At 41.3% G+C, this 23500-nt stretch overlaps 2 protein-coding genes across 4 annotated transcripts; one reads left to right on the top strand and one right to left on the bottom strand.

The window, feature by feature from the left end:
- Positions 1–1153: 1153 nt before the first annotated feature.
- On the bottom strand, positions 1154–7693 carry c9 (complement component 9). The gene is made up of 11 exons (XM_085792864.1): positions 7600–7693; positions 7402–7492; positions 6433–6583; positions 6194–6335; positions 5911–6049; positions 5070–5309; positions 4725–4965; positions 4501–4617; positions 4009–4184; positions 2125–2359; positions 1154–1333 (listed from the first exon to the last, which is right to left on the bottom strand). The coding sequence occupies exons 1-11, from the start codon at positions 7665–7667 to the stop codon at positions 1173–1175; spliced, it is 1761 nt and encodes a 586-aa protein (XP_085648990.1). The 5' UTR covers positions 7668–7693; the 3' UTR covers positions 1154–1172.
- A 5838-nt stretch (positions 7694–13531) lies between these two features.
- dab2 (DAB adaptor protein 2) lies at positions 13532–23192 on the top strand. 3 transcript variants are annotated; one of them, XM_085792865.1, is made up of 15 exons: positions 13532–13819; positions 16425–16693; positions 17205–17344; positions 17651–17749; positions 17841–17972; positions 18058–18141; positions 18408–18434; positions 18520–18570; positions 18681–18743; positions 19501–20142; positions 20708–20831; positions 21666–22307; positions 22408–22595; positions 22683–22775; positions 22859–23192. In XM_085792865.1, the coding sequence occupies exons 2-14, from the start codon at positions 16564–16566 to the stop codon at positions 22755–22757; spliced, it is 2397 nt and encodes a 798-aa protein (XP_085648991.1). In that variant the 5' UTR covers positions 13532–13819; positions 16425–16563; the 3' UTR covers positions 22758–22775; positions 22859–23192. The 3 variants fall into 3 exon arrangements, with proteins under 3 accessions (XP_085648991.1, XP_085648992.1, XP_085648993.1); XM_085792866.1 differs by having other exon boundaries at positions 22686–22775; XM_085792867.1 differs by having other exon boundaries at positions 22408–22586; positions 22686–22775.
- The last annotated feature ends 308 nt before the right edge of the window (positions 23193–23500 follow it).

Consider the following 23500-nt stretch of genomic DNA (forward strand, 5'->3'; position numbering starts at 1 on the left):
GATCTGTAAATGTTTTTTTATATATAATTAATCCCAAATAATTCAGTCTCCCTCTACAGGTCTGTGCACATTCCCAGAGCGCTCGCTGCTGTGTCACTCGCTGCTGTTTGTTTAACGAGGCCTTTGCTGGCACGAGGATCTCCAGTCATGCCTGCAGAGCTGGCGCTTAAATGACTGAGCCTAAACCCAACAGCAAACATGAAAAATCAAAGGCTGTTAAAGCTAAGCAAATAACGCCAGTCGGCCTCTCTCTCTCTCTTTCCCTCTGCCCATTGTGAGAGCAAATCCTCCGGCATTAAAGCATAAATAAACCCCACGCGGTAATGATTTTAACACTGATGATGAGAGGAGCTTGAACTGTCTCGCATAACAAAAGGAGGAGAAGATTTCTGTAATGTTTCCCTTTATGTTGCATTCGAGTCCACCACCTTAATCCCTGCTGTCAGTTCTCTCTCCATCCAGTCGCTTTCTGCTCATCTGGTTCCCATTTGCGCAGCACAGCCAGATGGAATGTGACCATGCTTTTAAAATATGAGTTATTAGCCCATTAATACAGACTCCAGCCAACACTATAGTTCAAGCTGCAGAAAAACACACACTGTTGTTTGCAGTCAAAGTTCTTTTGGATCACAGGGATGATTAATGATTGAACCGACGGGACACGCACATTTTTTTTGTTTTCTGTCCAGGTTTTTGAGTTCCATTTATTTTAACTTGATTATTTTCCATTTCATGTTGCTACAGAGACTGAAATTAAAAAGGCATAAAGGGGGCGAAGCCTAGGCACTTGAATTGGGTTAATGCAAACTTTGACAGTAAAGAATACAGTGGACGGTTGCAGCACCACATCTTTATTGAGAATAATAACATGCTTTGCAGCTGTGTACACCAAATTATGTTCTTATTGCACATCCACCACCATTTAAATCACAAAAAATGTCCCTAAAACACAGTTTTATAAAAATCAAGAGATTGGATTTATGAGCTGCATTGTCTGGTATCGACCTCAAGATGACACTGTTCTCTTGTGAACAAGTGAACAAAACAGTTCTGATGCCTTTATACCTTTGCAGGTTTTGGCATTATTACAGATGTGTGTGTGTGTGTGTGTGTGCGTGTGTGTTTGCAAGTGTGTCAGAGGGAATGAAAAAGAGACACTCTGTTTGTTGTCCTCAGTCGCAGTATTCGTCATTGAGGGTCTCGCCTCTGCAAACAGCACCTGCGACATCACCTGTGTTGCAGGTGCGCGACCTGGTGCGCTTCCTTCCGCTACAGCTGGACCAGTAGGACCAGCAAGACCAATTACCTTCCTGCTGAACTGTCGGCCTTGTACCTGCAAAACATTGTTCACATTAACACAGGGAAGGGAAATGACAATATCTATCTATCTATCTATCTATCTATCTATCTATCTATCTATCTATCTATCTATCTATCTATCTATCTATCTATCTATCTATCTATCTATCTACAGTGGTGGACAGTAACGGAGTAAATTTACTTGAGTACTGTACTGAAGTACATATCCAGAGGATTTGTACTTTACTTGAGTATTAGATTTCTTTACTCTATACTTGAATACATTTCAAAGACAAATATTTTTTACTTTTACTCGAGTTAATTTCTAGGAAGGCTGAAAAGTACTCGTTACTTTCAGGTTTGCTCTTTTTTTTTTTTTTTTTTTTCTAAAATACTATTGGACACAAGCTGTGTTTGTCAAAGAAGGAAACCCTAACCCCTAAAAGCAGCACATCAGTGCAGGTGGTTTCAAATAATTAATTCTCAGAAACAAGAGTTAAAAGGTACTTAAATTCATTTAGAAAAAATTATAGTAATTTACTTTTACTTAAAGTAAATTTAAAAGCATGTACTTCTGGATACTTAAGTACCTTTAAAAGCAAGTATTTTTTTACTCTTACTTGAGTAACATGTCGACTGAGCTACTTTTACTTGTAACAGAGTAAATTTTGACCAGTAGTATTTGTACTCTTACTCAAGTAGTACTGGGGTTCAGCTCTGTCCATCTCTATCTATCTATCTATGCACATCCATCACCCCCTCCTTATAACTATATGGGATACTGAGTATATTAATTTTATTTCTTACTTAGCTTTTCATTCTTACCTGAATATCTGGATTTATCGGCCTTGAAATTCTGGCAGGCCAAACCCTCGTACAGGAGAGGGCACAGACAGATGCACTTCCCCTCCACTTGGGCAATGGTGCCTCCGTTCTGACAAGGCTTACACTTGCACACATTGTACTGTGCTATGTAATCTTCTGTGGCCCTCTTCAGGTTAGCTATCCTGCGGTTAGCATCAGGCATGGTCAGTGGAACTAACCTATAGATGGGCTCCGGCTGCAAAGGAAAAAGTTAGTTTGCAGGTTACTGGAATGTTTGATTTCTTTTCATTCATAAAGAAAAAGAAAAAAAAGTAATGCCACTGTTTCCACATGGAGCAGCCAAAACTACAATTAGCCATCATGTAGGTTCAGCCCAGATAGCCTCTAGGCTACAAAGTAGGCCTATCAGAGGGCTGCTGGTATGATGTCATTATGATGTCACTATCAACTATCATACTCTGTAGGCTACTACGACACAACTTTAAAGCAGAAGTAAGCGATCCGGTCGTTTTGGCTAACTTCCTGTCAGCAGATGGAGTTAGCAGTCCCCGCCCTGGTCCCTACGTCACCACATTCATGCGCATCCCTTGGCTACACCGCCCCTTTATGCCGTTCTCTCTCCTCATTGGATAAAGCTTGTAGGATACAAGTAGAGCACTGGAAAAGAGAGTAACGACACCACCATTGACTCCCGTGGTAAGGGTTTTGTGCCCCGAGTGGCAGGATATGGGTATTGCAAAAGCGCCCAGAAAACTCATTCACTCCAATGTGTGTTGCCCACTTGCTTGTAAATTGATGAAAACGGCCGTGTTTTTGTTTTTAGGTGTCTTGGTCATATCAAATTATACTTATAATTTGTTTATTACAAAATGTAGATTGAAACATTAATGTAGACAACTGTTTTTTGTTTTGTTTTCTTTACTCGCCTATGTGTTAATGTTTATCTGTAAAGGGTCCTCAATGATGCTATTAACGTGGATGATCTATAAATGTCCTTAAATTATTGAAAATGCCACACTTGCTCATTCACCAACAATGCAGAGTTGTCAGTTCTTGGGCGCTTTTGCAATACCCATATTCCGCCATCAGGAGGCGCTTCCATTGGGCCGATGCGTGTCGTTACTCTCTTTTCCAGTGCTCTAGATACAAGGAAAGTTTTCTTCCGGCTTACAGCAGAGCAGAGTGACTGACAGACCCATGTTTCGGACCAAACACTCTATATAAGTGATTGCTGTCGGAAGATAGAACTATTTAAGACTTATATTAAAGGGACAACGAGGAGTTTCTATTTGGTTATAAAAAAGTATCACGTTAATGTGGATGAATCTACGCTACCCACACTTGTTAATGGGCCCATTTTCGATAAATATATCGTTTTGTCTCTATCGTTATTTTGTTATTATTACTTTCGGTTTCGTGGCGAGTCATGAGAATAACGCCGCCGAATCGCCGTTTATGGTCGGAACTACGACGGTATGTGATCGTCTTTGAACCTCTGACTTTAATTCTTGATGAATGAAAACATGAATCCGTCTTGCGCCGGTCAAAGAATTTCACGGTGCGCGGAGGCTCATAAATGTAGTGTGAAAATGCTTCGCTTTTCCAAAACTCCTCGTTGTCCCTTTAACACAAATATTCCGCTTACTTCTGCTTTAAATTAAATGCTAATGTGTTTTTGCAAACCATTTTGACTATGTTCACATGTGTGCTAGCATGCATAGCGATATTTGATACATTAGCAGTAAAGGCTCATGGGAATGTCGTCATGGCAACAGCTAGGAATCTAGCTAATTGCCACCCCCAGTCACCATCTCTAAAAAAAAACAAAAACATATTGTCCCCATTGGTGCAACAGCTGGGATGATGATGAGGATGTTTTTGTACCTCGCTGCTGAGCAGCCCGGGGACGAGTGAGATGGTCTGTGCCCAGGTCTGATACGTCTGCATATCCATCACCCCCTCCGTCTTCAACGCAACCTTCATAGCAGCGGCGGCTGGTACAGTACCCCCGTTAATTGTTGACACCACGTCGTCCACCACCGCTTTTCCATCCGCGTCGCCTGTGTTCAGATGGCAGTCCAACTTTCAATGACTTAACGTAATTGATACATAGATGTAAACTTCACTTGTCTGTCAACAATATCCTCACATCACATTATTGCATTTTCAGCTTTTGTCCTGTTGACTCAAAGTTAGAGATCTAGACACGCACTAATTCAACAAGTTTTTTGAGCTACAAAAGTAGCTATAGGCTAATGACCTGGAAAATAAAAGCAGGAGGAATGATTATGTGTAATGTAGCTACTGTATAAAGTAAGACTATACTTTAAATATTGACATTGTAGGGTTGTAATAAGAGAAATAGGAAGAACAGACCTTCTGTTTTTGTTGTCACAGGTTTACAATATTCTGGTTTAATGTGTCCGGATACGCCTCCATAACCTCCATCAATGCCTAGTCTGATGCAGTCTTGGACTTTTCTCTCCGTCAGATCTACAAACAGGTGTAGAGAGCATGATTGGAGAAGTCTCATGAGAGAAGATGTAATTAAAAAAAAATTTTTTAGGGGTGGTGGGGTGGGGTCACGGTTCACGACATACTTTTTTGCTGGATGGCGTCGTGGTTGAGAACGTAGATGAGCTGATATTCGCCACCGGTCTTCCCATTTCTGGTGTAGTGGGTTCCGTAGTCCTCAAGGAAGGCAAAGTAAATCCCTTTCTCATAGTCCAGAGGCAAGGTGAGGATATGCTCCAGGAATTCATCGGCCACTCTGAGGTCGTGAGAGCGCATCCTGTAGGTGCTCAGCTGCATTTTGCCCTTCACCCGCATGAACTGCTTGTTCTGTGTGGTGGAGAGCAGGGGAATCACAAATTACAGATTCTAGTTTGGTGGTGCATGTTGTAAGCCGTGCTGTGGATTGCTTACTGTCGCTGGCTGAAAGTTACCTGGATTTTGGTGTTCTCCGTTAAATGTCTGACCATTTCTGATCTATCGTATCCTATATTAGCATTAATCGACGCTTCATCTCCTTCAGCAGCACCAAACTTTGACATGGTCTTCTCGCTTGGTTTGAATTTGACGGAAAGTCCGGCATCAATTTTAAAAGTCATCTCGTCAATCAATTCCCTCACAAGGCTGTCTTTGTGTTCATAGATCTCTCTGGAGACAGTCTCCTCTACAAGAGTCTGGAAGACAGAGATCCAAGGTGTTAAATGTGTTGAAGGAGAATCATCCGGTCTTTTTCTAAGTAACGCTTTACAGTTCTAGGTCCCCGAGCGCGACCATAGGAAAAAATCTGAGAAAAATATGTGTCTTTTCCTCCTAAATCCATGTTTTCCTCACATTTTTGTCTTTGTTGATGGAAACAGTCCCGAGCTCGACAGTCGACTAGTAAGGTCTACCCTGGAAGCTAGAGTAAACAGAGGTACGTGATAAAAACACAGTTAACACTGCTCTCTCATATTAATGCACACTCAGTGTTGTGTGGTAAGGAACTGGTGAATGTTGCAAAGCATTTGTAGTGATATTTTGAGCATTATATAGAGGCCAAAGTCGCAGCTAGAAGAACTGCCCCCATTACTTTGCTGTTTAACTGCAGCGTAGCGCAGCTAGCAGGAGGAGAGCTAGGTCTGGGCTGCACATATTTTTCTCAGATTTTTTCCTATGGTCGCACTCGGGGACCTAGAGCTGTAGAGCGTTACTTAGAAAATTACCGGAATTCTCCTTTAAATCACACACATGTTGTGAATTTTATTCCCTGGAAAGAAAAAAAAGTGTGTGGCTAACCTGATATCTGAACACACCGATATTCCAGGGAATCCTGTCGTACTGCGTAGTGTCTGGATTCAACACTCTCTCGCACCGTCCATTGAAGTAGTCATTGTTGAAGGGGTTCATTCGAGGTTCTGCACCCAAGATGTTGATTCTAGTGCATGGACACAATGGTCTCTTTCAGACTGTATACAGTATAATGCCTACAGAATATCTTAAAAATAAAAAACACTCAAATGAAATTAGATCAGGGTCAGTGCACTGTCCACTGCTGCATGCTGAAGCTGTGAATTATTACCCAAATCCTGCTGTCCTGCTTTGTTCATTATTGTTCAGTACCAGTGTACCACATGGTGGACGCTGAGGCGCACACTCTTCATCTGACGCATCTTCGCAGTCCAAGTCAGAATTGCACTGTAATCTGATCGGAATGCAAGTACCTGTGCAAAGATCAGGGGTGGGGGTGAGGATTAATTTATGGGGCCAAAAACAATCAAGACAAAGGTATTTCTGACTTTAAAAAAAACTCTGAATTACCTGTTTTGCAGGTGAACTCTGTTTCTGAGCAATTTGGAAGTTGTGCCTTATTACATGTAGTAGTTGGGACACAGGTCTCTGCATCCCCTATACTATCTCGGCAGGGTTGGCCTCCGAACTGACCGAACAGGTCGATATCTCGAGACCGCCTCTGAAAATCACAGATAACATCCAATGTCAAGCGTGTGCACTGCTGTTCATACAGGTTAAACTTTATTATTCATCATCATCGTTACAGACATTGCACGAGAGCACAAACAAAACACAATGTATTCTCGTTTGTTGATTTTAGATTTCTTGTACCTATAACAAAATTTGATGACTTGAATATGACACATGTCTCTATATCAAGAGTGATGCTGCCATATTTATCACCAATAATGGGTCACAATACTGTATGCTATCACATATATCTTGTATTATTAGGATATATGAAGATATATGAGCACAATTTGTGTATGTATTCAGCTCTGGAAAAGAATAATAGACCACTTCAAAATGATCACTTTCTTTGGTTTTACTATTTATAGGTATGTTTTTGAGTAAAATTAACATTTTTGTTTTATTCTATTAACTACTGACAACATTTCTACCAAAATTGAAATAAAAATATCGTCAATTAGAGCATTTATTAGCAGAAAATGACAACTGGTCAAAATAATGCGAAGCAAACATGTGCTTTCTTCCTAAACAACACAACATGAATATATATATATATATATATATATTTTTTAGAGTTTATAAATCAATTTTGGTGGGATAACGTCAATGTTTAATCCCAGCAGTGGATTTTATAATCTTCCTATAAAATCAGATGTGTCTCATTAAGTAGAATGAGTTGTGTTTGTGTTGGTATTTAAAAAAAAAAAAAAGAGGAATGGAATGAGTACCATACATGTAATACTCAGTTTCTTTCCAGAGTTGTATGTATATCAAAACTTTCTTTATAAGAAGATTTAATTGTCTCACTCTGGTCTTTGAGCAGGGATCACAAGAACTCCAAGGAGTCCAGCGGGTCCATGCGCAGTCCACTGCTGCTGGATCAGGAATTTGCTGCGCCCTGAAATTCACACAAATTACACAAAGACCTGTGATACACTGATACAGGCCCATAGTCAGCCAATCTTTACTATGACTAAGCCTGAAGGAAACAGTAAATACACCTACTTGACCTCCCCGAGAAGGGCCAGCGTTAGGCACAAGCCACAGAGGCTCAGCTGTACAGTGATCTTCATGATGCCCCTTTGGTAAGACACACGACGCTGCTCCGCTGTCCCTGATGAACTTTATAGGCAACATCTCTGTCAATGATTATCCAGTTGCAAAGATGCAATTTTGTTGCTAAAGAAAGTCAATAGATGAGGATTTTAGGTGTTTGATAATGACTCAGTATCCAGACCAAAGTTTGCTTGTTTTACAAAACCACATATCACTCACCCAGACTTTGCATTTTCTTCTTCACAGTGTGAAACAAAGCCTTTTCAAAAACAGAAAAATGTTTAGAGGAAGTGATTCATTTTCTTGATTATTCTGATTCAAAGATATTACTGATATAACTGTCAGGTTAACCCTGAGATTAAAGGTTGACCACAAACACAAATGAATACATGGGTGCAGCTTCCTCCATCTCAAGAAATTAATATCATGCAACATTTGGCAGTACATGCAACATGTGTTATTAGAAGTATAGATTTTGTTTTGTGTTTTTATGAAAGTCAAACCTCCTGAGATTCGAGGAAAGCTGCAAACCATCCCAGCATGCACTGGGTGAGAGACCCTTTGCTCACAAGTACCAAAAACACACTATTACTATTATTATTCTTTCAACAGTGCTTCTATTGAGCACAAACATTTTGTTCTGTGGCAAACCCTGTATGATGCAATCATCCAGGCAGGTTTACAGGAAGGCAGGGTAAATATTGATAGAAGCTGTTTTTTTACCGACATGAACTGACAGAGTTGCATCTAGGGTCATAATTCGAGAGTCAGATTCAGATTTAGATTGACTTTACTGTCCCACAGGGCGAAATGAGTTTTGCAGCAGAAATAAAATTGCCAAATAACAATAACAAACAATAGAATCAACCATTAAATTAACGAAGAGCTCACACTGAATGGAAAATTACTATTGAGTGTAGGTGACTCCAGGTAAAATTCACAATAAACGACAAAAATAGAAGATAGAAAAATCTCCATACCAGCAGAAACCCTTCAAAGACAAGCAAAGGAATACACTCATGGTTTGTGTCCAAGGGTTTTAGAGCCTGTTGGCAACTCTTTGTCCACTAGATGGCAACATCGGACAGAAACTATTGAGTTCTGCACATCCAACTCTTTGGAGTCGTACACTGTTAATGGCAACACAACACAGTGATACAGAAACTACAATAACAACATGAACGTTATATATTTGCACTAATGTGGTTCTCCATCACACTAAAACACTGTTTTTCCTTTGTTACGTAGATCAAAACCAGCCTTGCACAATGTCCAGGAAGTTTTAAACAGTTGCACCTAATGATCTGTCATGTGATCTGAGAGACTTTTGCTGAGTCTGCATTACTTTGTTCTTCAAAAGGAGGGAGGGCAGTGTGTATAAATTACCAAAGGAGAGAGAGAGAGAGAGAGAGAGAGAAGAAACTACCACTCAGTAGAGATAAAAGCTGTGCTAAATTTGAATTTCAGGATTTATTAAGATCTATCACCACGTTACCTAATCATTCACGATCAGGTGAATCATTATTCATGAATATGACAAAAGGCCGACTTGATGTCTTATCCATCCGACGGACTTAAACTGACACCAACTTCCAGAATATTCAGCATTTTGACAAGTATTTTCCTGCTGACTTAAATAAACACAGTCAAGACTATTCCCTGGTGTCTCCAGAGTCAATCTGGGGGCTGCCCTGTCCCTGTTCTTTTCCCTCTATCTGCGAGCAGAGCTGGGGGTAGACGGTGGTCATGCACCACTTGAGAGGCACAAATATGTGCTGAAGTCACTGCTTTTATGAAGTTCGGCAGTTTCCTCCCTGCTTTCTCAGGAAACCAGAGGGTAGGTAAGGTGCTTGGCCAATATTTTTCTCCTGACTAGAAAGACTTCCTGTTTTTTTTGGAAGGGGGGGCTCTGTGTGGAGCAGTGCATGCATGGGCTCGGTTCTTTTACTGTAATTCACACACAATACATCCCATAGAAGCTTGTTGTCATAATGTGCGACTGAATGATGACGTTTGTGTCTTTTTTTTCTTTTTACGTTGTATTTTTAGACAGACTTTCGAATGGACAGGAGCTGTGATGGCAGCTGAGAGTTAAAAGAGCAGGGTAGGATAAAAATCTAAGACTCCCTCAATTATGGACTGGAGATAAGTGGCTATCTTAGGTTCTGGCTGCGGCGGCAGCTGGTTCCAGGATTCACGCCCTAAAATGCTTGATGTTTGGATTGCGGCCTTCCTGTCATAAACCGAGGAGAGGACACTTCCCATTAGATTGTCTTTGTCAGCATTCATCATAAAATATGTGTTAACGTCTAGATGCTGACCGGTGACATCTCTATAGTGTTTCTTCAGAAAAAGTACATTGCAACGTTTCCTCCCCCCTTCTCCTAAGTGACGATGAATCACCTAAACAGAAAAACAAGGAGTCGTCATCAGAAAGTGAAGCCGAGCACATCACTGGAAAAAAAAAGAGATGATTTCCACATGAATAAACAATCTCAGATCTTTGCACTATCTATTATTTCTTCTGCACGTGCAAAGAAATGTGATGACGCTGAATATTTAATATAAGGTTATGAAAAAGATGACTCCCTTTGGTTGGTGAGTTGGTGAGTTGAAGGGGAAACCAGACTCTCATCCAGTGAATTATCTGGTTTTTCTAAGGGGGCTCATCTCCAAAAAAAAAAAAAAACAGCTCTGTCAGCAGAACGCAAGATACAAAGCCAGGAAGGACGTCCTTCCTCTGTCCTGCTTCTCTGTCAATTCTCAACATACTGTACAAACCTTTAACACTTCTGTTCACCGATCTTTTTATACTTGTTTTGGTTCATGCAGGTTCTTCTGGGTTGGGTTGTGTTGTGTTACATCTGGCTGGTCTTATGTGGTGGTTGGCCAAAGGTGGCGGAGTTTCCAATCCGTGAAATTCAGCAAATCGTGCTCACGTCACCACAGTCTGGATGAAAACGTCACTTTCAATGCATGTGTTTGTCAGTAAATAAATCAGAAATCCATGACATAAGATCTGTGGCTACGAGGAGAAGGAGGATTTACTCGCTCTTCAAAGTAAACGCTTTGATTATATGCATGTAAGGATTAACACACACATGTCACTAGTAGTGTTAACACTGTTTTCACCAGACAGATTGAGCTCCCCCCAAGCATCAGCTGTTAGCAGTTTATCTTGAAGGTGGGTGGGTTGGGTGGGGGGGGGGTTAAAGGGATAGTTCAACATTTTGGCAAATTGGCCCATTGCCATAAACGCTAGGCTATAGTCATAGCAGTAGGTTCGTTACCTTTAATTGTCGGTGTAAGCTATTTTTAGAACGGAGGAGCAGAGCCGCGAGCTGCTCAGAGCTACGCTACGGAGGCTAATGGGATTTCTTGGTTTCCATCATCAAACTCATCAAATACACAATCCAACAACTCCAAAACGCTGTCGTGGACAAGTTGTGACCTGCACATTCACCACGCTATGAGATAGTAACAGAACGTTACGAGACAGAGTTGTTTTAGAGACAAATTCATGCAAAACCGCTGATGCGTGTTGCCTTGAGGGGCAGTTTTTCATCAAGCAGTCTCTGCATTTACCTCTAAAACAACTCTGTCTGGTAACGTTCTGTTATTATCTCATAGCGTGGTGAATGTGCAGGTCACCACTTGTCCACCAGAGCGTTTTCGAGTTGCTGGATTGTGTATTTGATGACTTTGATGAGGGAAACCAAGAAATTCCATGAGCCTCCGTAGCATAGCGTAGCTCTGAGCAGCTCACAGCTCTGCTCCACCATTCTAAAAATAGCTTGCACCGACAATTAAAGGTAACGAACCTACTGCTAAAACTATAGGGATTATGACAATGGGCCAATTTGCCATAATGTTGAACCATCCCTTTAAGTTACCACCAGACATTTAAAAAGTTGTAACGTGTACTTTCGCTGACTGCGAGGCGATGGCTCACCAGAGAAATAAAAACAGACAAATTTACAGAAGTGGAACCGATCAGCTCACAGGAAAAAGCCGCACTGACATCACTACTCATGTTGCTGCAGATCTCACTGTTTATTTTTGTTTAACTCCAGTTTCAGAGTCTTCACACACACACACACACACACATGGACGACTCTTCTTCTCTTTCTTCTCCTCCCCATTTTTGTTTATTTGTGTTTTTTTTGCATTTAAGGTTTAATTGCGGCTTCCCCTCCACCTCCTCTGTTTTAGTTTCTTCTCTTAATTATCCCGAGCAAACATCCAGTGATGCTTCTGCAAACACCACACAAAACACTTCCTGTGTGTGTGTGTATGTGTGTGTGTGTGTGTGTGTGGCATGACTGTGATTTCGTTCCTGGGAACAGCGTTTAACTGACTCTCAAGTGTTTCAAACAGCAAATACAAAAACTGTCATTATGTGTCTGCATCACTACAACGGGCCTCAAGAAGCAAAACAGACATTTACTGAGGAAGTTGATGACCCACTTTCAGGCACATCAGTTTACTGTAATTGCAGTAAGACTAGTGGAGAGGAAGTGTAGTGCCAGCTTTTCTAAAGAAAAAAGAAAAAAAAAGTGCTGCGTCAGCATCGGTGGAGTTTTCTTTTTCTCTCCCCCCCCTCACTCGGGTTATGCTCGTCTTCTTTCCCGTCAATCCATCCACATTTCAAGCTCCGATGCTCATCGTGTTTACTTGTTGCTCTGATGTGGTATGAATTAGCTGTTTAGTTCCCTCATGCTTTTTCAGCCAATGAGCCAAAGAATAAAAGGCCAAAAAACAAAAGTCATGTTTCTAATCACATTTACTGCTTCATTTAAAACAGACTTTAAACTGTTTTTACTGGAAGATGTGCTCTTTTGAATAACAATAACAACTTTTTATTCATTTATTTATACTGTCATTATGGGAACGAATGGACATGGAGACATTAAAGCTGCAGCAGATGAAGTTTTGCCCACTTAGGTGCAGCATAAACAAGCTGTAAACACAACACGTGGAGTTTATTTACAAATCTAAACAGGAGCAACATGAGCACTGATGTAATATAAACTTTTTGCTCTGTTTTTGGTCTCCACCTCCTCCTGAGAGAAGTATTCAGCTTTTTAGCTGCATGTCTGCTGTTCAATCGCAAATAAACTCAAACAGAAGCTGGAAATGATGAGGAGAGTTAAAGCAGTCATTTAGAGCTACAGGCCCCTAATACCAAAACCAAAAATGTTAGACGTATAAAGATTAATAAACATGACAGGAACTTAAGAATTAAGTGATAATTCAACAACTCTTTTACTTATTGATTATAGTGAAAGGACTCAAATCTCTTTAGAACATCTGCTGATGGACTTAAGTCAAGTGAGAAAGTGAGGTGCCGTCATTGTTGTGTAAAAAAAACAATTAAAAGCCCATAATCTTGACTTTTGATGTCATTAATTTGACTTTTTATCTCATAGTTTTGACATTTTGTCATCATTTTGACTTTTTATCGCTTAATTTTGACTTTTTATATCATGTTGATGTTTTTTTGGTCATATTCTGACTTTTTATCTCGTCGTTTTCACTTTTTGTCATCATTTTGACTTTTTATCTCTCAATTTTTAGTTTTTGTATCATCATTTTGACTTTTTTTGTCAAAATTCCGACTTTTTATCTTGTAATTTTGAGTTTTTCTGTCATAATTTTTTGCCTTTTTATGTCACAATTTTGTCATTTTATGTCATCATTAGTATGACTTACCCAGTGGATATTTATTTTCTGTCACCGGCAGACACGGGCTTCCATACATGTCATCTGATGTGGATGCAACACTTTTCCTGACCCACTTTAACATGGTGATTTTCTTCTTCCACGTGAAGAGCCCGCCCCTCTCCCGGTTCAAATGTGCAGCGAGCCGCCTGAGTCCGTCAGTGAAGGGTTAACGTGGGAGTCCGCAGCAGCAGCAGCAGCAGCAGCAGCAGCTCTCCTCTCTCTCTGTCTGTCTGTCCGCCGCTCTGAGCGGAAAACATCTGACTCCTGCTCGTTTTCCGAAGCCGTGTTTGACTTTTTCTCCTTTTTTTTTTTACACACCGGAGCCGCGGAGGCATCACGGGAACGACAACTTAAAAAAAAGAGAGAGAGAAACGACAAGACAAGAGAGGAGAGGAGAAGAAGTCAGCGTTTCATCAGCAGGACTTCACCACACGCTTTCACACAGGTAAGACCGACTGTATTTTCCATCTGTGCATTAATTAAAGCTCCAGCAAACAGCTACAGAGGCTGGCGTTTCACAGTGAAGTTTGAGTTTGAAAAGAGGAGAGGCGGAAACGCAGGATGAAAACAAGTCGGTTTGTAAAAGTAAAAGTAAGAGTTTGAGTCTCAAACAAACAAACAAACAAACAAACTTCATCGATGGCTCATCATTCAGGCAGGGAGGTAAAACTCCATCCAGAGTTTGGATTCATGTCTGACTCACTTTTTTTTCTTTTTTTCTTTTTCCTGCCTCTACTGTTGGAAAAATAGAAAAACAAAGAAAGGTTTTACTTGGTCTTTGTTGGTTTTCTTCTTCACAGATCTGACTCCTGTAGCTTCAACACATTAACTCCTGAGATAATTATGCCTTAGAATAAGTTTTTCATCCACATCCTAGTTTTTTGTTGTTGTTGTTGAGAGTGAAGCAGTTTTCCCTGTGTATGAAAGTGTTTGCATGCTCTCTGTTCACAGTGGGCCTGTGGTATTTCACCATCTCATTCACTTGCAGACTGAGTCATTCCCTGATTTCCTCCAGATGTGCACTAGTTTACGTTTCCTGACGGCCCAGGATTGTGACATTTCTGCCTTCGCGCTGCAGTTATTCTGCTGACCAATATGATTTTTTTTTTTTACACTTGTGTGCTTTGTGTGTTGTGACACTGGTGGTGGATGCTGTAAAAAAAAAAAAAAAAAAAAAGGTAGGCAATGCCTTTGGTGTTGGCTGTTAAAATGTAATCCTTTAACTGAAATGTGCAGTGAGCAGCTGACATTTTGCCCTTTTTTATTAGCCTCTCCTCCAGCCAGTGGGACTCTGACACCGCTGCAGTTACTTGTCAAGTGCAATCATGTGTCATCAACAACAGTTTAGCCTCCTTGTTTTTCTACGCTTCCTTGCACAGCAGCAGAAAGTTTAAATGTCACCATGGAGAAACCAAACACACACACACACACACACACACACACACACACACACACACACACACAAGGGCTTATGTGTTGCCTTGATTTGAAAGCTGTAACTGACAGATACCGTAAAGCTAAGTTTTTATTGTTTTACAGCTGTACAGTAGCTCTTATGAAAGCAATGAAAAGATTATTTCTTAAATAAGAATAAGACTTTTTCTTTCTTTTTTTTTTTAAAGTCTCTGTCAACTTGTCAGATGTAACTCTTGCCACTAAGGAGGAGTGGACTCAGTGACCTGAAAGTTTACCACTGGTTATCTCACCCTGAATAGCTCTCATTTCCTTTATGAATCAAAGTAATTGCCCGTCTGGTTTGTTTCATCATAAACAAAAACTAACTCTGGGCTCGACTGTGCTCGTCTTGTGTGTGTGTGTCTCTCCCTCCCTCTTTACATGAAAATAACCCAAATTTGCATGAGCACACAGGTGTCCTTGAACACCACATCACCATCAAATATAATGACAGCTTTTTATAGGCAGCTTCAGAGCATCATGGGTAAATGATCGTCCCAAAGGCTCTAATTTCCGTCTTTTATTTTTATAGTTGCTTAGCTGGGCATCACGAGATCTTTTGCTACACTAGCGTAAGATTAACTTGAGGTAATTGCTCAACCTTTGCCCGCGTTCAACCTTTGGTCCGTCCTACAGTGCTCACAGCCTCCTACACTGTTAGTATAGCCAGTCAAGTGCAGCCTTTGGACGTGCTCCCCAAAAGGTATGTAATGTCCCACACAGAGTTGTGTGTGTGTGTATGAGCTTGTTTTATTCTGCTGGTTGTGCACACACAGCTGTAGTTGTTTATGTCTGGCTGAATGCATTTCATTGTTATCACTCTTGATGGTTTGATTGATATTAGTGATGTAGAGTCAATTGTTAAGACAGCTGAAGAGGAGATGTGGGTGAAAATGAGCCGCTGTGACGTGACAGAGCTTTGCATTTCCTGGACAGAGGTGTCACTTTTTAAAAAAAAATTGATGCTGTCATTGTTGTTGATTTGCAGATACACAGGACCATTAGGCTGCTGTGTCTGATCCCACAGCTTGTTCTGCTCACTAGATTTTTTACTGCGGTAACAAATCACATGATGTGACAGCACATTTACAAAACCTGTTTTTCTTTGTCCATCCACACATTTACACTGAGACTCAGTTATTCCATCCTAAGTAAATAAAAAGTGCATTTTTAAGAGGTGACTGTTGGCACTGCTTTACTTTATCTTTATCTTTAGGAGAATTTGCCTGAACTGACACAACTTGTGTGTAATACTGGGTTAAAGTGTCCCTATGACGTTTTATGGGTCATATGTCTTGTTCCTTCTTTTCTCCTTCTCTTCTGACGGGTGTTTTTTTGCGGCTGTAAACGTTTAACTGTGGATTGTTAAAAGAAGAAGATTGTTTACGATGTGCAAAAGATCCTTTCAGCAGCTACTTATAAAAACCTCTGCAGTATTTTAATTGTCACCGTTCACCGTCCAATATCTTGTCTGCAGCTTCTTCTTCAGGAATGAGAGTATTAACTGCTCATCTTCCCTCTTTTTTTTCTCCTTCTTCTCCCTCCTCTCACCACACACACACACACACACACACTGCAACACTTCACTTCTCCAGGCAAATAAAAAGAGAAGCATGTGTGGGTGTTGAGAGTCATCTGCTCGTTTGACCTCGCTGCCCCCGAACACGGAGCTGCACGTCTGCCTTTACCCCCCTCCCCGACTGTCCGCTCGTCCAGTGAGGCTCCCTCCGCACCATGTCTGCCGAGGTGGAGAACAGCGTGGCCGTCCCCGCTGACCCCAGCCTCTCCTCCACCTCCAACAGCCCTCCTGCCTCCCCGGCAACAGCCACATCCAAGGTCCCGTTTAAAAAAGAGAAGAAGAAAGGTGAACAATATGCTCATGCACTGAAAAAATATTTATCTTATTTCTTGTCAAAATGTCTAATTTCTAGTCAAAACGAATCTCTTTCTATTTAAAATGAGAGTCATCACCTAAAAATTAACTTGTTTTTCGATAATTTTCACTTATTTCAAACAAATTTTTACTTAAAATAAGTAGAAAAATCTGCCAGTGAAAGAAAGTTTTTTTGTGCTTGTAATAAGAAAGAAAAACTTGCCCCACTATCAGATTTTTCTACTTATTTCAAGTGAAAATATGCTTGAAAGAAGTTAAAAAGTGTCTAAAAACAAGCTACTTTTTAATGTGATGAGTCTTATTTTAAGTATAATGAGATTTGTTTTGACTAGAAATAACATTTTGACTAGAAATAAGACAAATATTCTTGGTAACATTTTGAGTTTTTGCAGTGTATTGTGCCATAATTAAGATGGTTAATGAACTTATGAGATATTCTTGGCACAAATCATAGTTGTTTTTAAAAATATATATATTACAGTTGCAGAGAAGACAGACGAGTACCTGCTGGGCAGGTTTCAAGGTGATGGTGTGAGATACAAGGCCAAGCTGATCGGCATCGACGATGTCCCAGAGGCCCGAGGAGACAAGATGTGCCAGGACTCCATGATGAAACTCAAGGTGCAGCGTGAGACCTGAGATATCGACGTGCTAGCTCTGTGATTCATAAAACGGCTTTAGGAGAACGACACGTTAAAGTTGCTATCTGTAATGTAAATCAATTGTTTTTAATCAATAATTTATGTGATATCAAGCTAGCTGAGAAATGTGTGTTAATGCTCGTCAGGCCCTGTGATTCACCTCAGCTGCCTTCTGCCTGCAGTGGATGTGTCCTGACTGCAGAGGGCAACACTGTGCATATAAGCTTTAAATCTGTCATGTTTTGTTTATTTGTACAAGTGAAAAATGCTCTTTGGTCACGGTTAGGGCATGGCAGTAGCTGCACGGTCTCAAGGCAAACACAAACAGAGGATCTGGGTCAACATCTCCATGTCGGGCATCAAGATCATCGATGAGAGATCTGGAGTGAGTTCAGCCGTTTCCCTCCATTACTGTCAGATCAGATCTCCCTGTGGACCCGATTAAAAAAAAAAAAACCTTTGTTCTCGTCACTCAGGTGATCGAACACGAGCATGTGGTGAATAAGATCTCCTTCATCGCTAGGGACGTGACAGACAACAGGGCCTTTGGATATGTGTGCGGAGCAGAAGGACAGCATCAGTTCTTCGCCATCAAGACTGCACAACAGGTAAACACTGGTGTTCATACCACCAACTGCACCAATAACCTGTACAGCAATGAAAGTAATGTTGTCCTTTTACACCCCCATAAAGGCAGAGCCCCTGGTCGTCGACCTGAAGGATCTATTCCAGGTCATTTTCAACTTGAGGAAAAAAGAAGCAGAGGCCTCGCAGAAGGTAAGTGGCTGGGACGCTTTTGACTTCACACTGGAAAAAGTTTCACAGTGAGAACATTTTCTTTTATGAAAGAAAAGCATTGGGTCATCTGGGACGTCTGACAGGGAACACAGTGTGTGTGCACCTCCTGAACGTCAACACTGCCTCTCTGTGCTCCGTCAAGGAATCACATCTCGAGACATTCCTTTGGAATGATGTGAAATGACACATGCCTCGGGAAATGAAGAAAATAAGTGTAATCATTAACAGTCTTCCTGTGTTTACAGGCTGAAAATGGCACCGCAGTGGTTGAGGTAAGCTCTTGGAAAGCACTTGTTTTCTTCAAACACTTTCTCTCTCCCCCTTTTCTTCAACCTCCTGTGTTTTTTCTATTCTCAGAATGGAAACGCTGCCTTGCTAAACATGGACGGTGAAGTGAAAACTACCCAAGTAAGAACCCCCGCTCTGTTTGGAAACTAACATAGAATATAATATCTCTGTTATAGTGGTTATAGTAGCTGGATAAATACAGTATGTTTCTGTTTCTTCTTGACATCCAGCCAGTGGAACAGCTTGACCTTTTTGGAGACATGTCGACCCCCCCAGACATCCAGTCTCCAAATGTAAGTGTGGTGCCACAGTGTCAAATGTTCCCTTTATCTGGACCACGTGGTGGAATTATACTGGGTCGAACTGGGTCGAAAGTATAACTGGGTATTTTCACTATTAAACCACAATTTTATAGGTTTTTATAATTACAAGAGGCGTTTTATTAGTCTATTTGGCATATCATATCAGCAAATAAGCACTAATATGATGCAGTATATGATACAGTAAGTGCAATAATCGTAATCCGGCTTTCTACATGTTCCCTCTTGCAAAAATATTCTTCTAACACCTACACCTCTCAGATCATTGTTTCATGTGTGAACTCAATTCTAAAAAGATTTGTAGAAGTTTTGTGTGTTTTTATTATTTCTTTTATGAATTGCAAATTCCAGGTTCAAAAGAATCTTTTGAGAATTGAGTTTTTGCTTCATGTTGACCAATCACATTGTTGTTCATCAAACCTTTAAAGCTGTGGCAAGTAGACTGATTTATTGGCTTTGATGACCCCTGGAGGTCAGTACTGGTAATGTTTTTACAACCCACCAGCTTAAGTAACTGGTGCTGACTAAAGCATATTTATACTACCCTGCTGTTGTTGAAGATGGACATAATTCGGCTTCATAGTCTACAGCTCGCAGCTTTAAACATGTCATGTCTTTTCACACCATGTGATTCATTTTTCATTTTGTTAACACTTGTGTTTATCTCCTGTTGCAGAAATGATTCATAAATCTCTTCTTCTCTCCCACTGTCCCTCTCATTGTTAACCAGGACTCTAATGATATTCTCTTGCTGGACTTTTCTGCTGAAGTAGACAGCAATCAGAATTGCATAAAGGGAAACTCCTTTCTAACTTCCTGTGCCCCTGACCGAAGGGCATCTCCCCAAACAGAGAACCCCTTTGCCTCGACATTTGGCTACTTTCCAACACCAGACAGTGACCCTTTCAGAGATGACCCCCTTTCTAAATCGCCCACTTGCTCTGCACCCGATAATTCACAGATCTTCCTCCCCACCACCACCAATCATCACCTAAACAGCACTGCTGACGGCACTAGTAAGACAATTATTAATGGTGGTTTGAACGGAAATGCTGAACACCTCAGTCAGCAGATGAATGGGTTAAACAGTAAGACCATGATACTTGCTCTCAGTAACGGACAGTGGCCACTAGGGGGCAAAATATCTCAAGGCAGCACAACTACCCTGATGGACGGAAATGATTCTGGACAAGGTCTCTCCACCAAAAACCCATTTTTTGACTCATCTTTGACAACGTCCCCCGTCACTTCCCCCGTCTCTAACGGCATAAGTCATCAACCGCAACCCCCTGTGACTCATAGCAAGGACTCAGTTGTCATAAACCCGCCTCCACAAAGTTCTAAGGCCGGACGAGGTCGAAGGAGTGCAAAGGTGAAATTCCAAAGACAGATAAATCACAGTAGAGTTGCATGTGGGATGCTTTTTTTTAAAAGTGGAGTTTCTGCACATTTTCCAGAGTATAACTAGTCCCTAACATCTTCCTCTATCAGCATTTGGGTTATGCATTGGTGTCTGGCAGGATATAGTACAGGATGCATTGGGGTTTACTTAAGATGCAAGGCCTTTAATGGTGACATATGGGTAAGGGCTTGGTGTTTGGATCCGTTCTGTCCTTTTGTGCATGCTCATGCTTCTCTAACTGGCTTTGGTAAACGACGCTCAGACTGTGCTGCAGAACAATCAGCCTCACCCTTTGTCATCTCTGCTCATTATCAATTTTCTAACATTCATGCTACAGTGATAACAGCATTGGTAAGTGGAGAAGCATGCGTATATATATATATATGTTCATCTGTGCTCACATTGATAGTGTTTGTTTCGGACATGGATAAGTACTTCAGTAATTTGTAGCTGTAGTTTATGATTAAAAATGTATGACAAAAAGGTCAGTGTTTGCAATGTTACTTCATGCTTTTGTCCTATTTTCTGTGACTAGTCGACATCAAGTGATCTGTTTGGAGCTGAGCTGTTTGCTGCTCCTGGTCAAACCGAGGCATCATCTGCAGCACTTTTCAACAGCACACCTGCCAGCTCTGCTCCCACCTCCTTAGCTGCTCTGGGTAATTTTATTTATTTAAAGGTTTAGAGATCAGGGACATTGCACATTAATAAAAACATGTAAACATGCCATAATTAGCCAAAAGGCTATTTTACATCTGTTGTCCCTGGCCTGGACTGATGTTAAAAGTCACCCTAAGAGAAAATAAAATGATTTTATTATTAACATACAAATAATACATTCAATGATTAAAAAGCTAAATCCGAATAGTGGACAAAAGACGGAGAGCTCAGCGAAGGCCCATGCATACACACACAAACTAACATAAACTCAACGCAAACAGCAGATGCTACAGACAAAACAGAAGCAACATTAAAGGGACAACGAGGAGTTTTGGAAAAGCGAAGCGTTTTCACACTACATTTATGAGCCTCCGCGTGCACCGTGAAATTCTTTGAACGGCGCAAGACAGACTCATGTTTTCATTCATCAAGAATTAAAGTCAGAGGTTCAAAGACGATTACATACCGATGTAGTTCCGACCATAAACGGCGATTCGGCTGCGTTATTCTCATGACTCGCCACGAATACGAAAGTAAAGAAGGTCGGCTCGCCCAGCATTTCCGCCACCACTAATAATAACAAAATAACGATAGAGACAAAACAATATATTTATCGGAAATGGGCCCATTAACAAGTGTGGGTAGCGTAGATTCATCCACATTAACAATACTTCGTCAACAATAGAAACTCCTCGTTGTCCCTTTAAGCAGCAACACCAACATCAACAGAAAAAAAAACAAACAACAGGGGATTTTTTGTCTCTGATGCTTAACAAGCTTTGTGTTTCATTCCCTTTAAACTTCCAATTTTTTAAATATGTTTTTATATTTAGGGAATCTACAGTTAGGTCCTCCAGCTACCACAGGTATCCCCGCTGCAGGCATGTGGGGAGCCTCCACCGCTGCACCAGGAATGTTCCCAGTGCCGGGAATGACGGCTCCAGGCCCGAGGCCCAGCTATCCACAGCCCTCTGCTTTCGGTGGTGTACCGATACCTCCCACAGCCTGGGGCCAACAGATGCCACCTCAGTACGGAGTCCCACCCAACGCTTGGGGCCAGCCGGCACCGGCCGCACCAGTTGGCGCTCCAGGTTGGGGTCAACCCGCGATGACCAATCCTTTCCATGCGGCAGGTGCATTCCCTGCGATGGGCGACCAGCATGGCCCGGCACGCCCCCCACCGAGGCCGCCTGCTAAAGAGGCTCCTCCAAAGGTAGAAAACAGTGCCTTCACAGCTTTGGACCCTCTTGGAGATAAGGAGAAGAAGATCGGAAAGGACATGTTCAAGGATTTCCAGATGGCCAAGCCTCCAGCCATCCCAGCGAGGAAAGGCGAGCTCGTGTCCAACTCCACTCCAGCCTCCAACAGCGGTGAAGCAGGGGCCTTCGATCAGTACTTTTCCAATAAAGTTGGCCTGGCTCAGGATGTTGCAGATCATGATGACTTTGATATCAATCAAATGCCAGCAGTTAATGGTAAACCAGCTGCACAGTGCATGGAGGCATTGGCATTGCAAATGTAGTATGTGTTTTTGACCCTGAGATGTGTCACTAACTTTGTCCTCTGGCTGTTTAGATGTTGGCAAACCAGCTCCTGCTCCAGCTGCAGCTCCAAGCTTTAACTCTGGCCTCCTCGATGCTGCTTTCACTTCTGCTCCCGTCACAAACAACTCAGCACCAGCCCAAGGGTTTCAGCAGGACATGTTTGATGAAGCGTTTGGAGCCCCAGATGCCAGTCCGTTTGGAGTCCCACCTGTAACTATGGTATACAGATTCGCACACTGATAAATTGCATCATATCCTTGCAGATATAATTTGTAATGTTGGTCTTTAAAAAAAAAAATCTTACAGCAGGCCGCAACTGTTGGTCAGACCTCTGGTTCAGCTGGTGGTTTTGGGGATCCTTTTGGAAATCCCTTTGCTTGACCACAACTTTGTCCATAAGTAAGTGTTTTGTTGGTTTATTTCTCAACATAGTTCATCTGTTCTGGTTCAGTTTTCACAATTTTTTTCTTGTTTCCTTGCAGTGGAAATAGAGTCAATGGCGCAAATGGAGATCTTCACATCAAGTACCATCTTTGGGACAATCTGCTACATGTGCAAGACAATCCAAAATCCTCAAAGTCCTCTAAACTCTTGTCCCTGATCCACCCGTCTTTTACACTTCCATCTGTGATGTTTTTTTGTTTGTTTTTCTGTCCAATCAGTAGTTCCCTTATTTCCGAAGACCACTGATCTAAGAAGTAAATGTTGTGTCGTGATCTGCTGAAGAAGGAAAACGTGGTGTGTGAGAAAAGACATGTCTGACGAGGTTCACTGCTGATGCTGTGTGTATTAAAGAAATAAAAAGTATTCAATCATTACGCTGCAAGGTGTTGACATTTAATTGGCCTTCTTTAGACAGTGTTTGGGAATCAGCAATTTGCAGTCCAATGGAGGTTCAGCAGTTGGGCAGATACAAGAAATACATACATAGGCCTACTTAAGTTGATTGACCTTTTTTGATTAGCTTACTTCTTGGTGACATTAACAAGAAAAATAATGTAGAGGTAGCTAATGCAATCCAGCTGAACCCCTGAGGTACAGTAACAAGTCATATCATATTTTATGTACAGTTGTAACATACAAAATAGGCTAAATGTACCTGTTAATTGGGATTTGAAGGTCAG

This window comes from Trachurus japonicus, chromosome 12 (genome assembly GCF_045865225.1).
Source record: "Trachurus japonicus isolate A0001 chromosome 12, Traja_1.0".
In the NCBI taxonomy this organism is placed as follows: Eukaryota; Metazoa; Chordata; class Actinopteri; order Carangiformes; family Carangidae; genus Trachurus; species Trachurus japonicus.

What these genes read in the sequence shown, in the direction of transcription:
- c9 (XM_085792864.1), bottom strand. Translation starts at nt 7,667, where the DNA reads ATGAAGATCACTGTACAGCTGAGCCTCTGTGGCTTGTGCCTAACGCTG. An exon ending in CGACGCCATCCAGCAAAAAA is followed by an intron (nt 4,618 to 4,724) that starts GTATGTCGTGAA and finishes ACCTGTTTGTAG; the next exon opens with ATCTGACGGAGAGAAAAGTC. An exon ending in TGTGACAACAAAAACAGAAG is followed by an intron (nt 4,185 to 4,500) that starts GTCTGTTCTTCC and finishes ATCTGAACACAG; the next exon opens with GCGACGCGGATGGAAAAGCG.
- dab2 (XM_085792865.1), top strand. Translation starts at nt 16,564, where the DNA reads ATGTCTGCCGAGGTGGAGAACAGCGTGGCCGTCCCCGCTGACCCCAGC. An exon ending in TCATCGATGAGAGATCTGGA is followed by an intron (nt 17,750 to 17,840) that starts GTGAGTTCAGCC and finishes CTCGTCACTCAG; the next exon opens with GTGATCGAACACGAGCATGT. An exon ending in ATGGCACCGCAGTGGTTGAG is followed by an intron (nt 18,435 to 18,519) that starts GTAAGCTCTTGG and finishes TTCTATTCTCAG; the next exon opens with AATGGAAACGCTGCCTTGCT.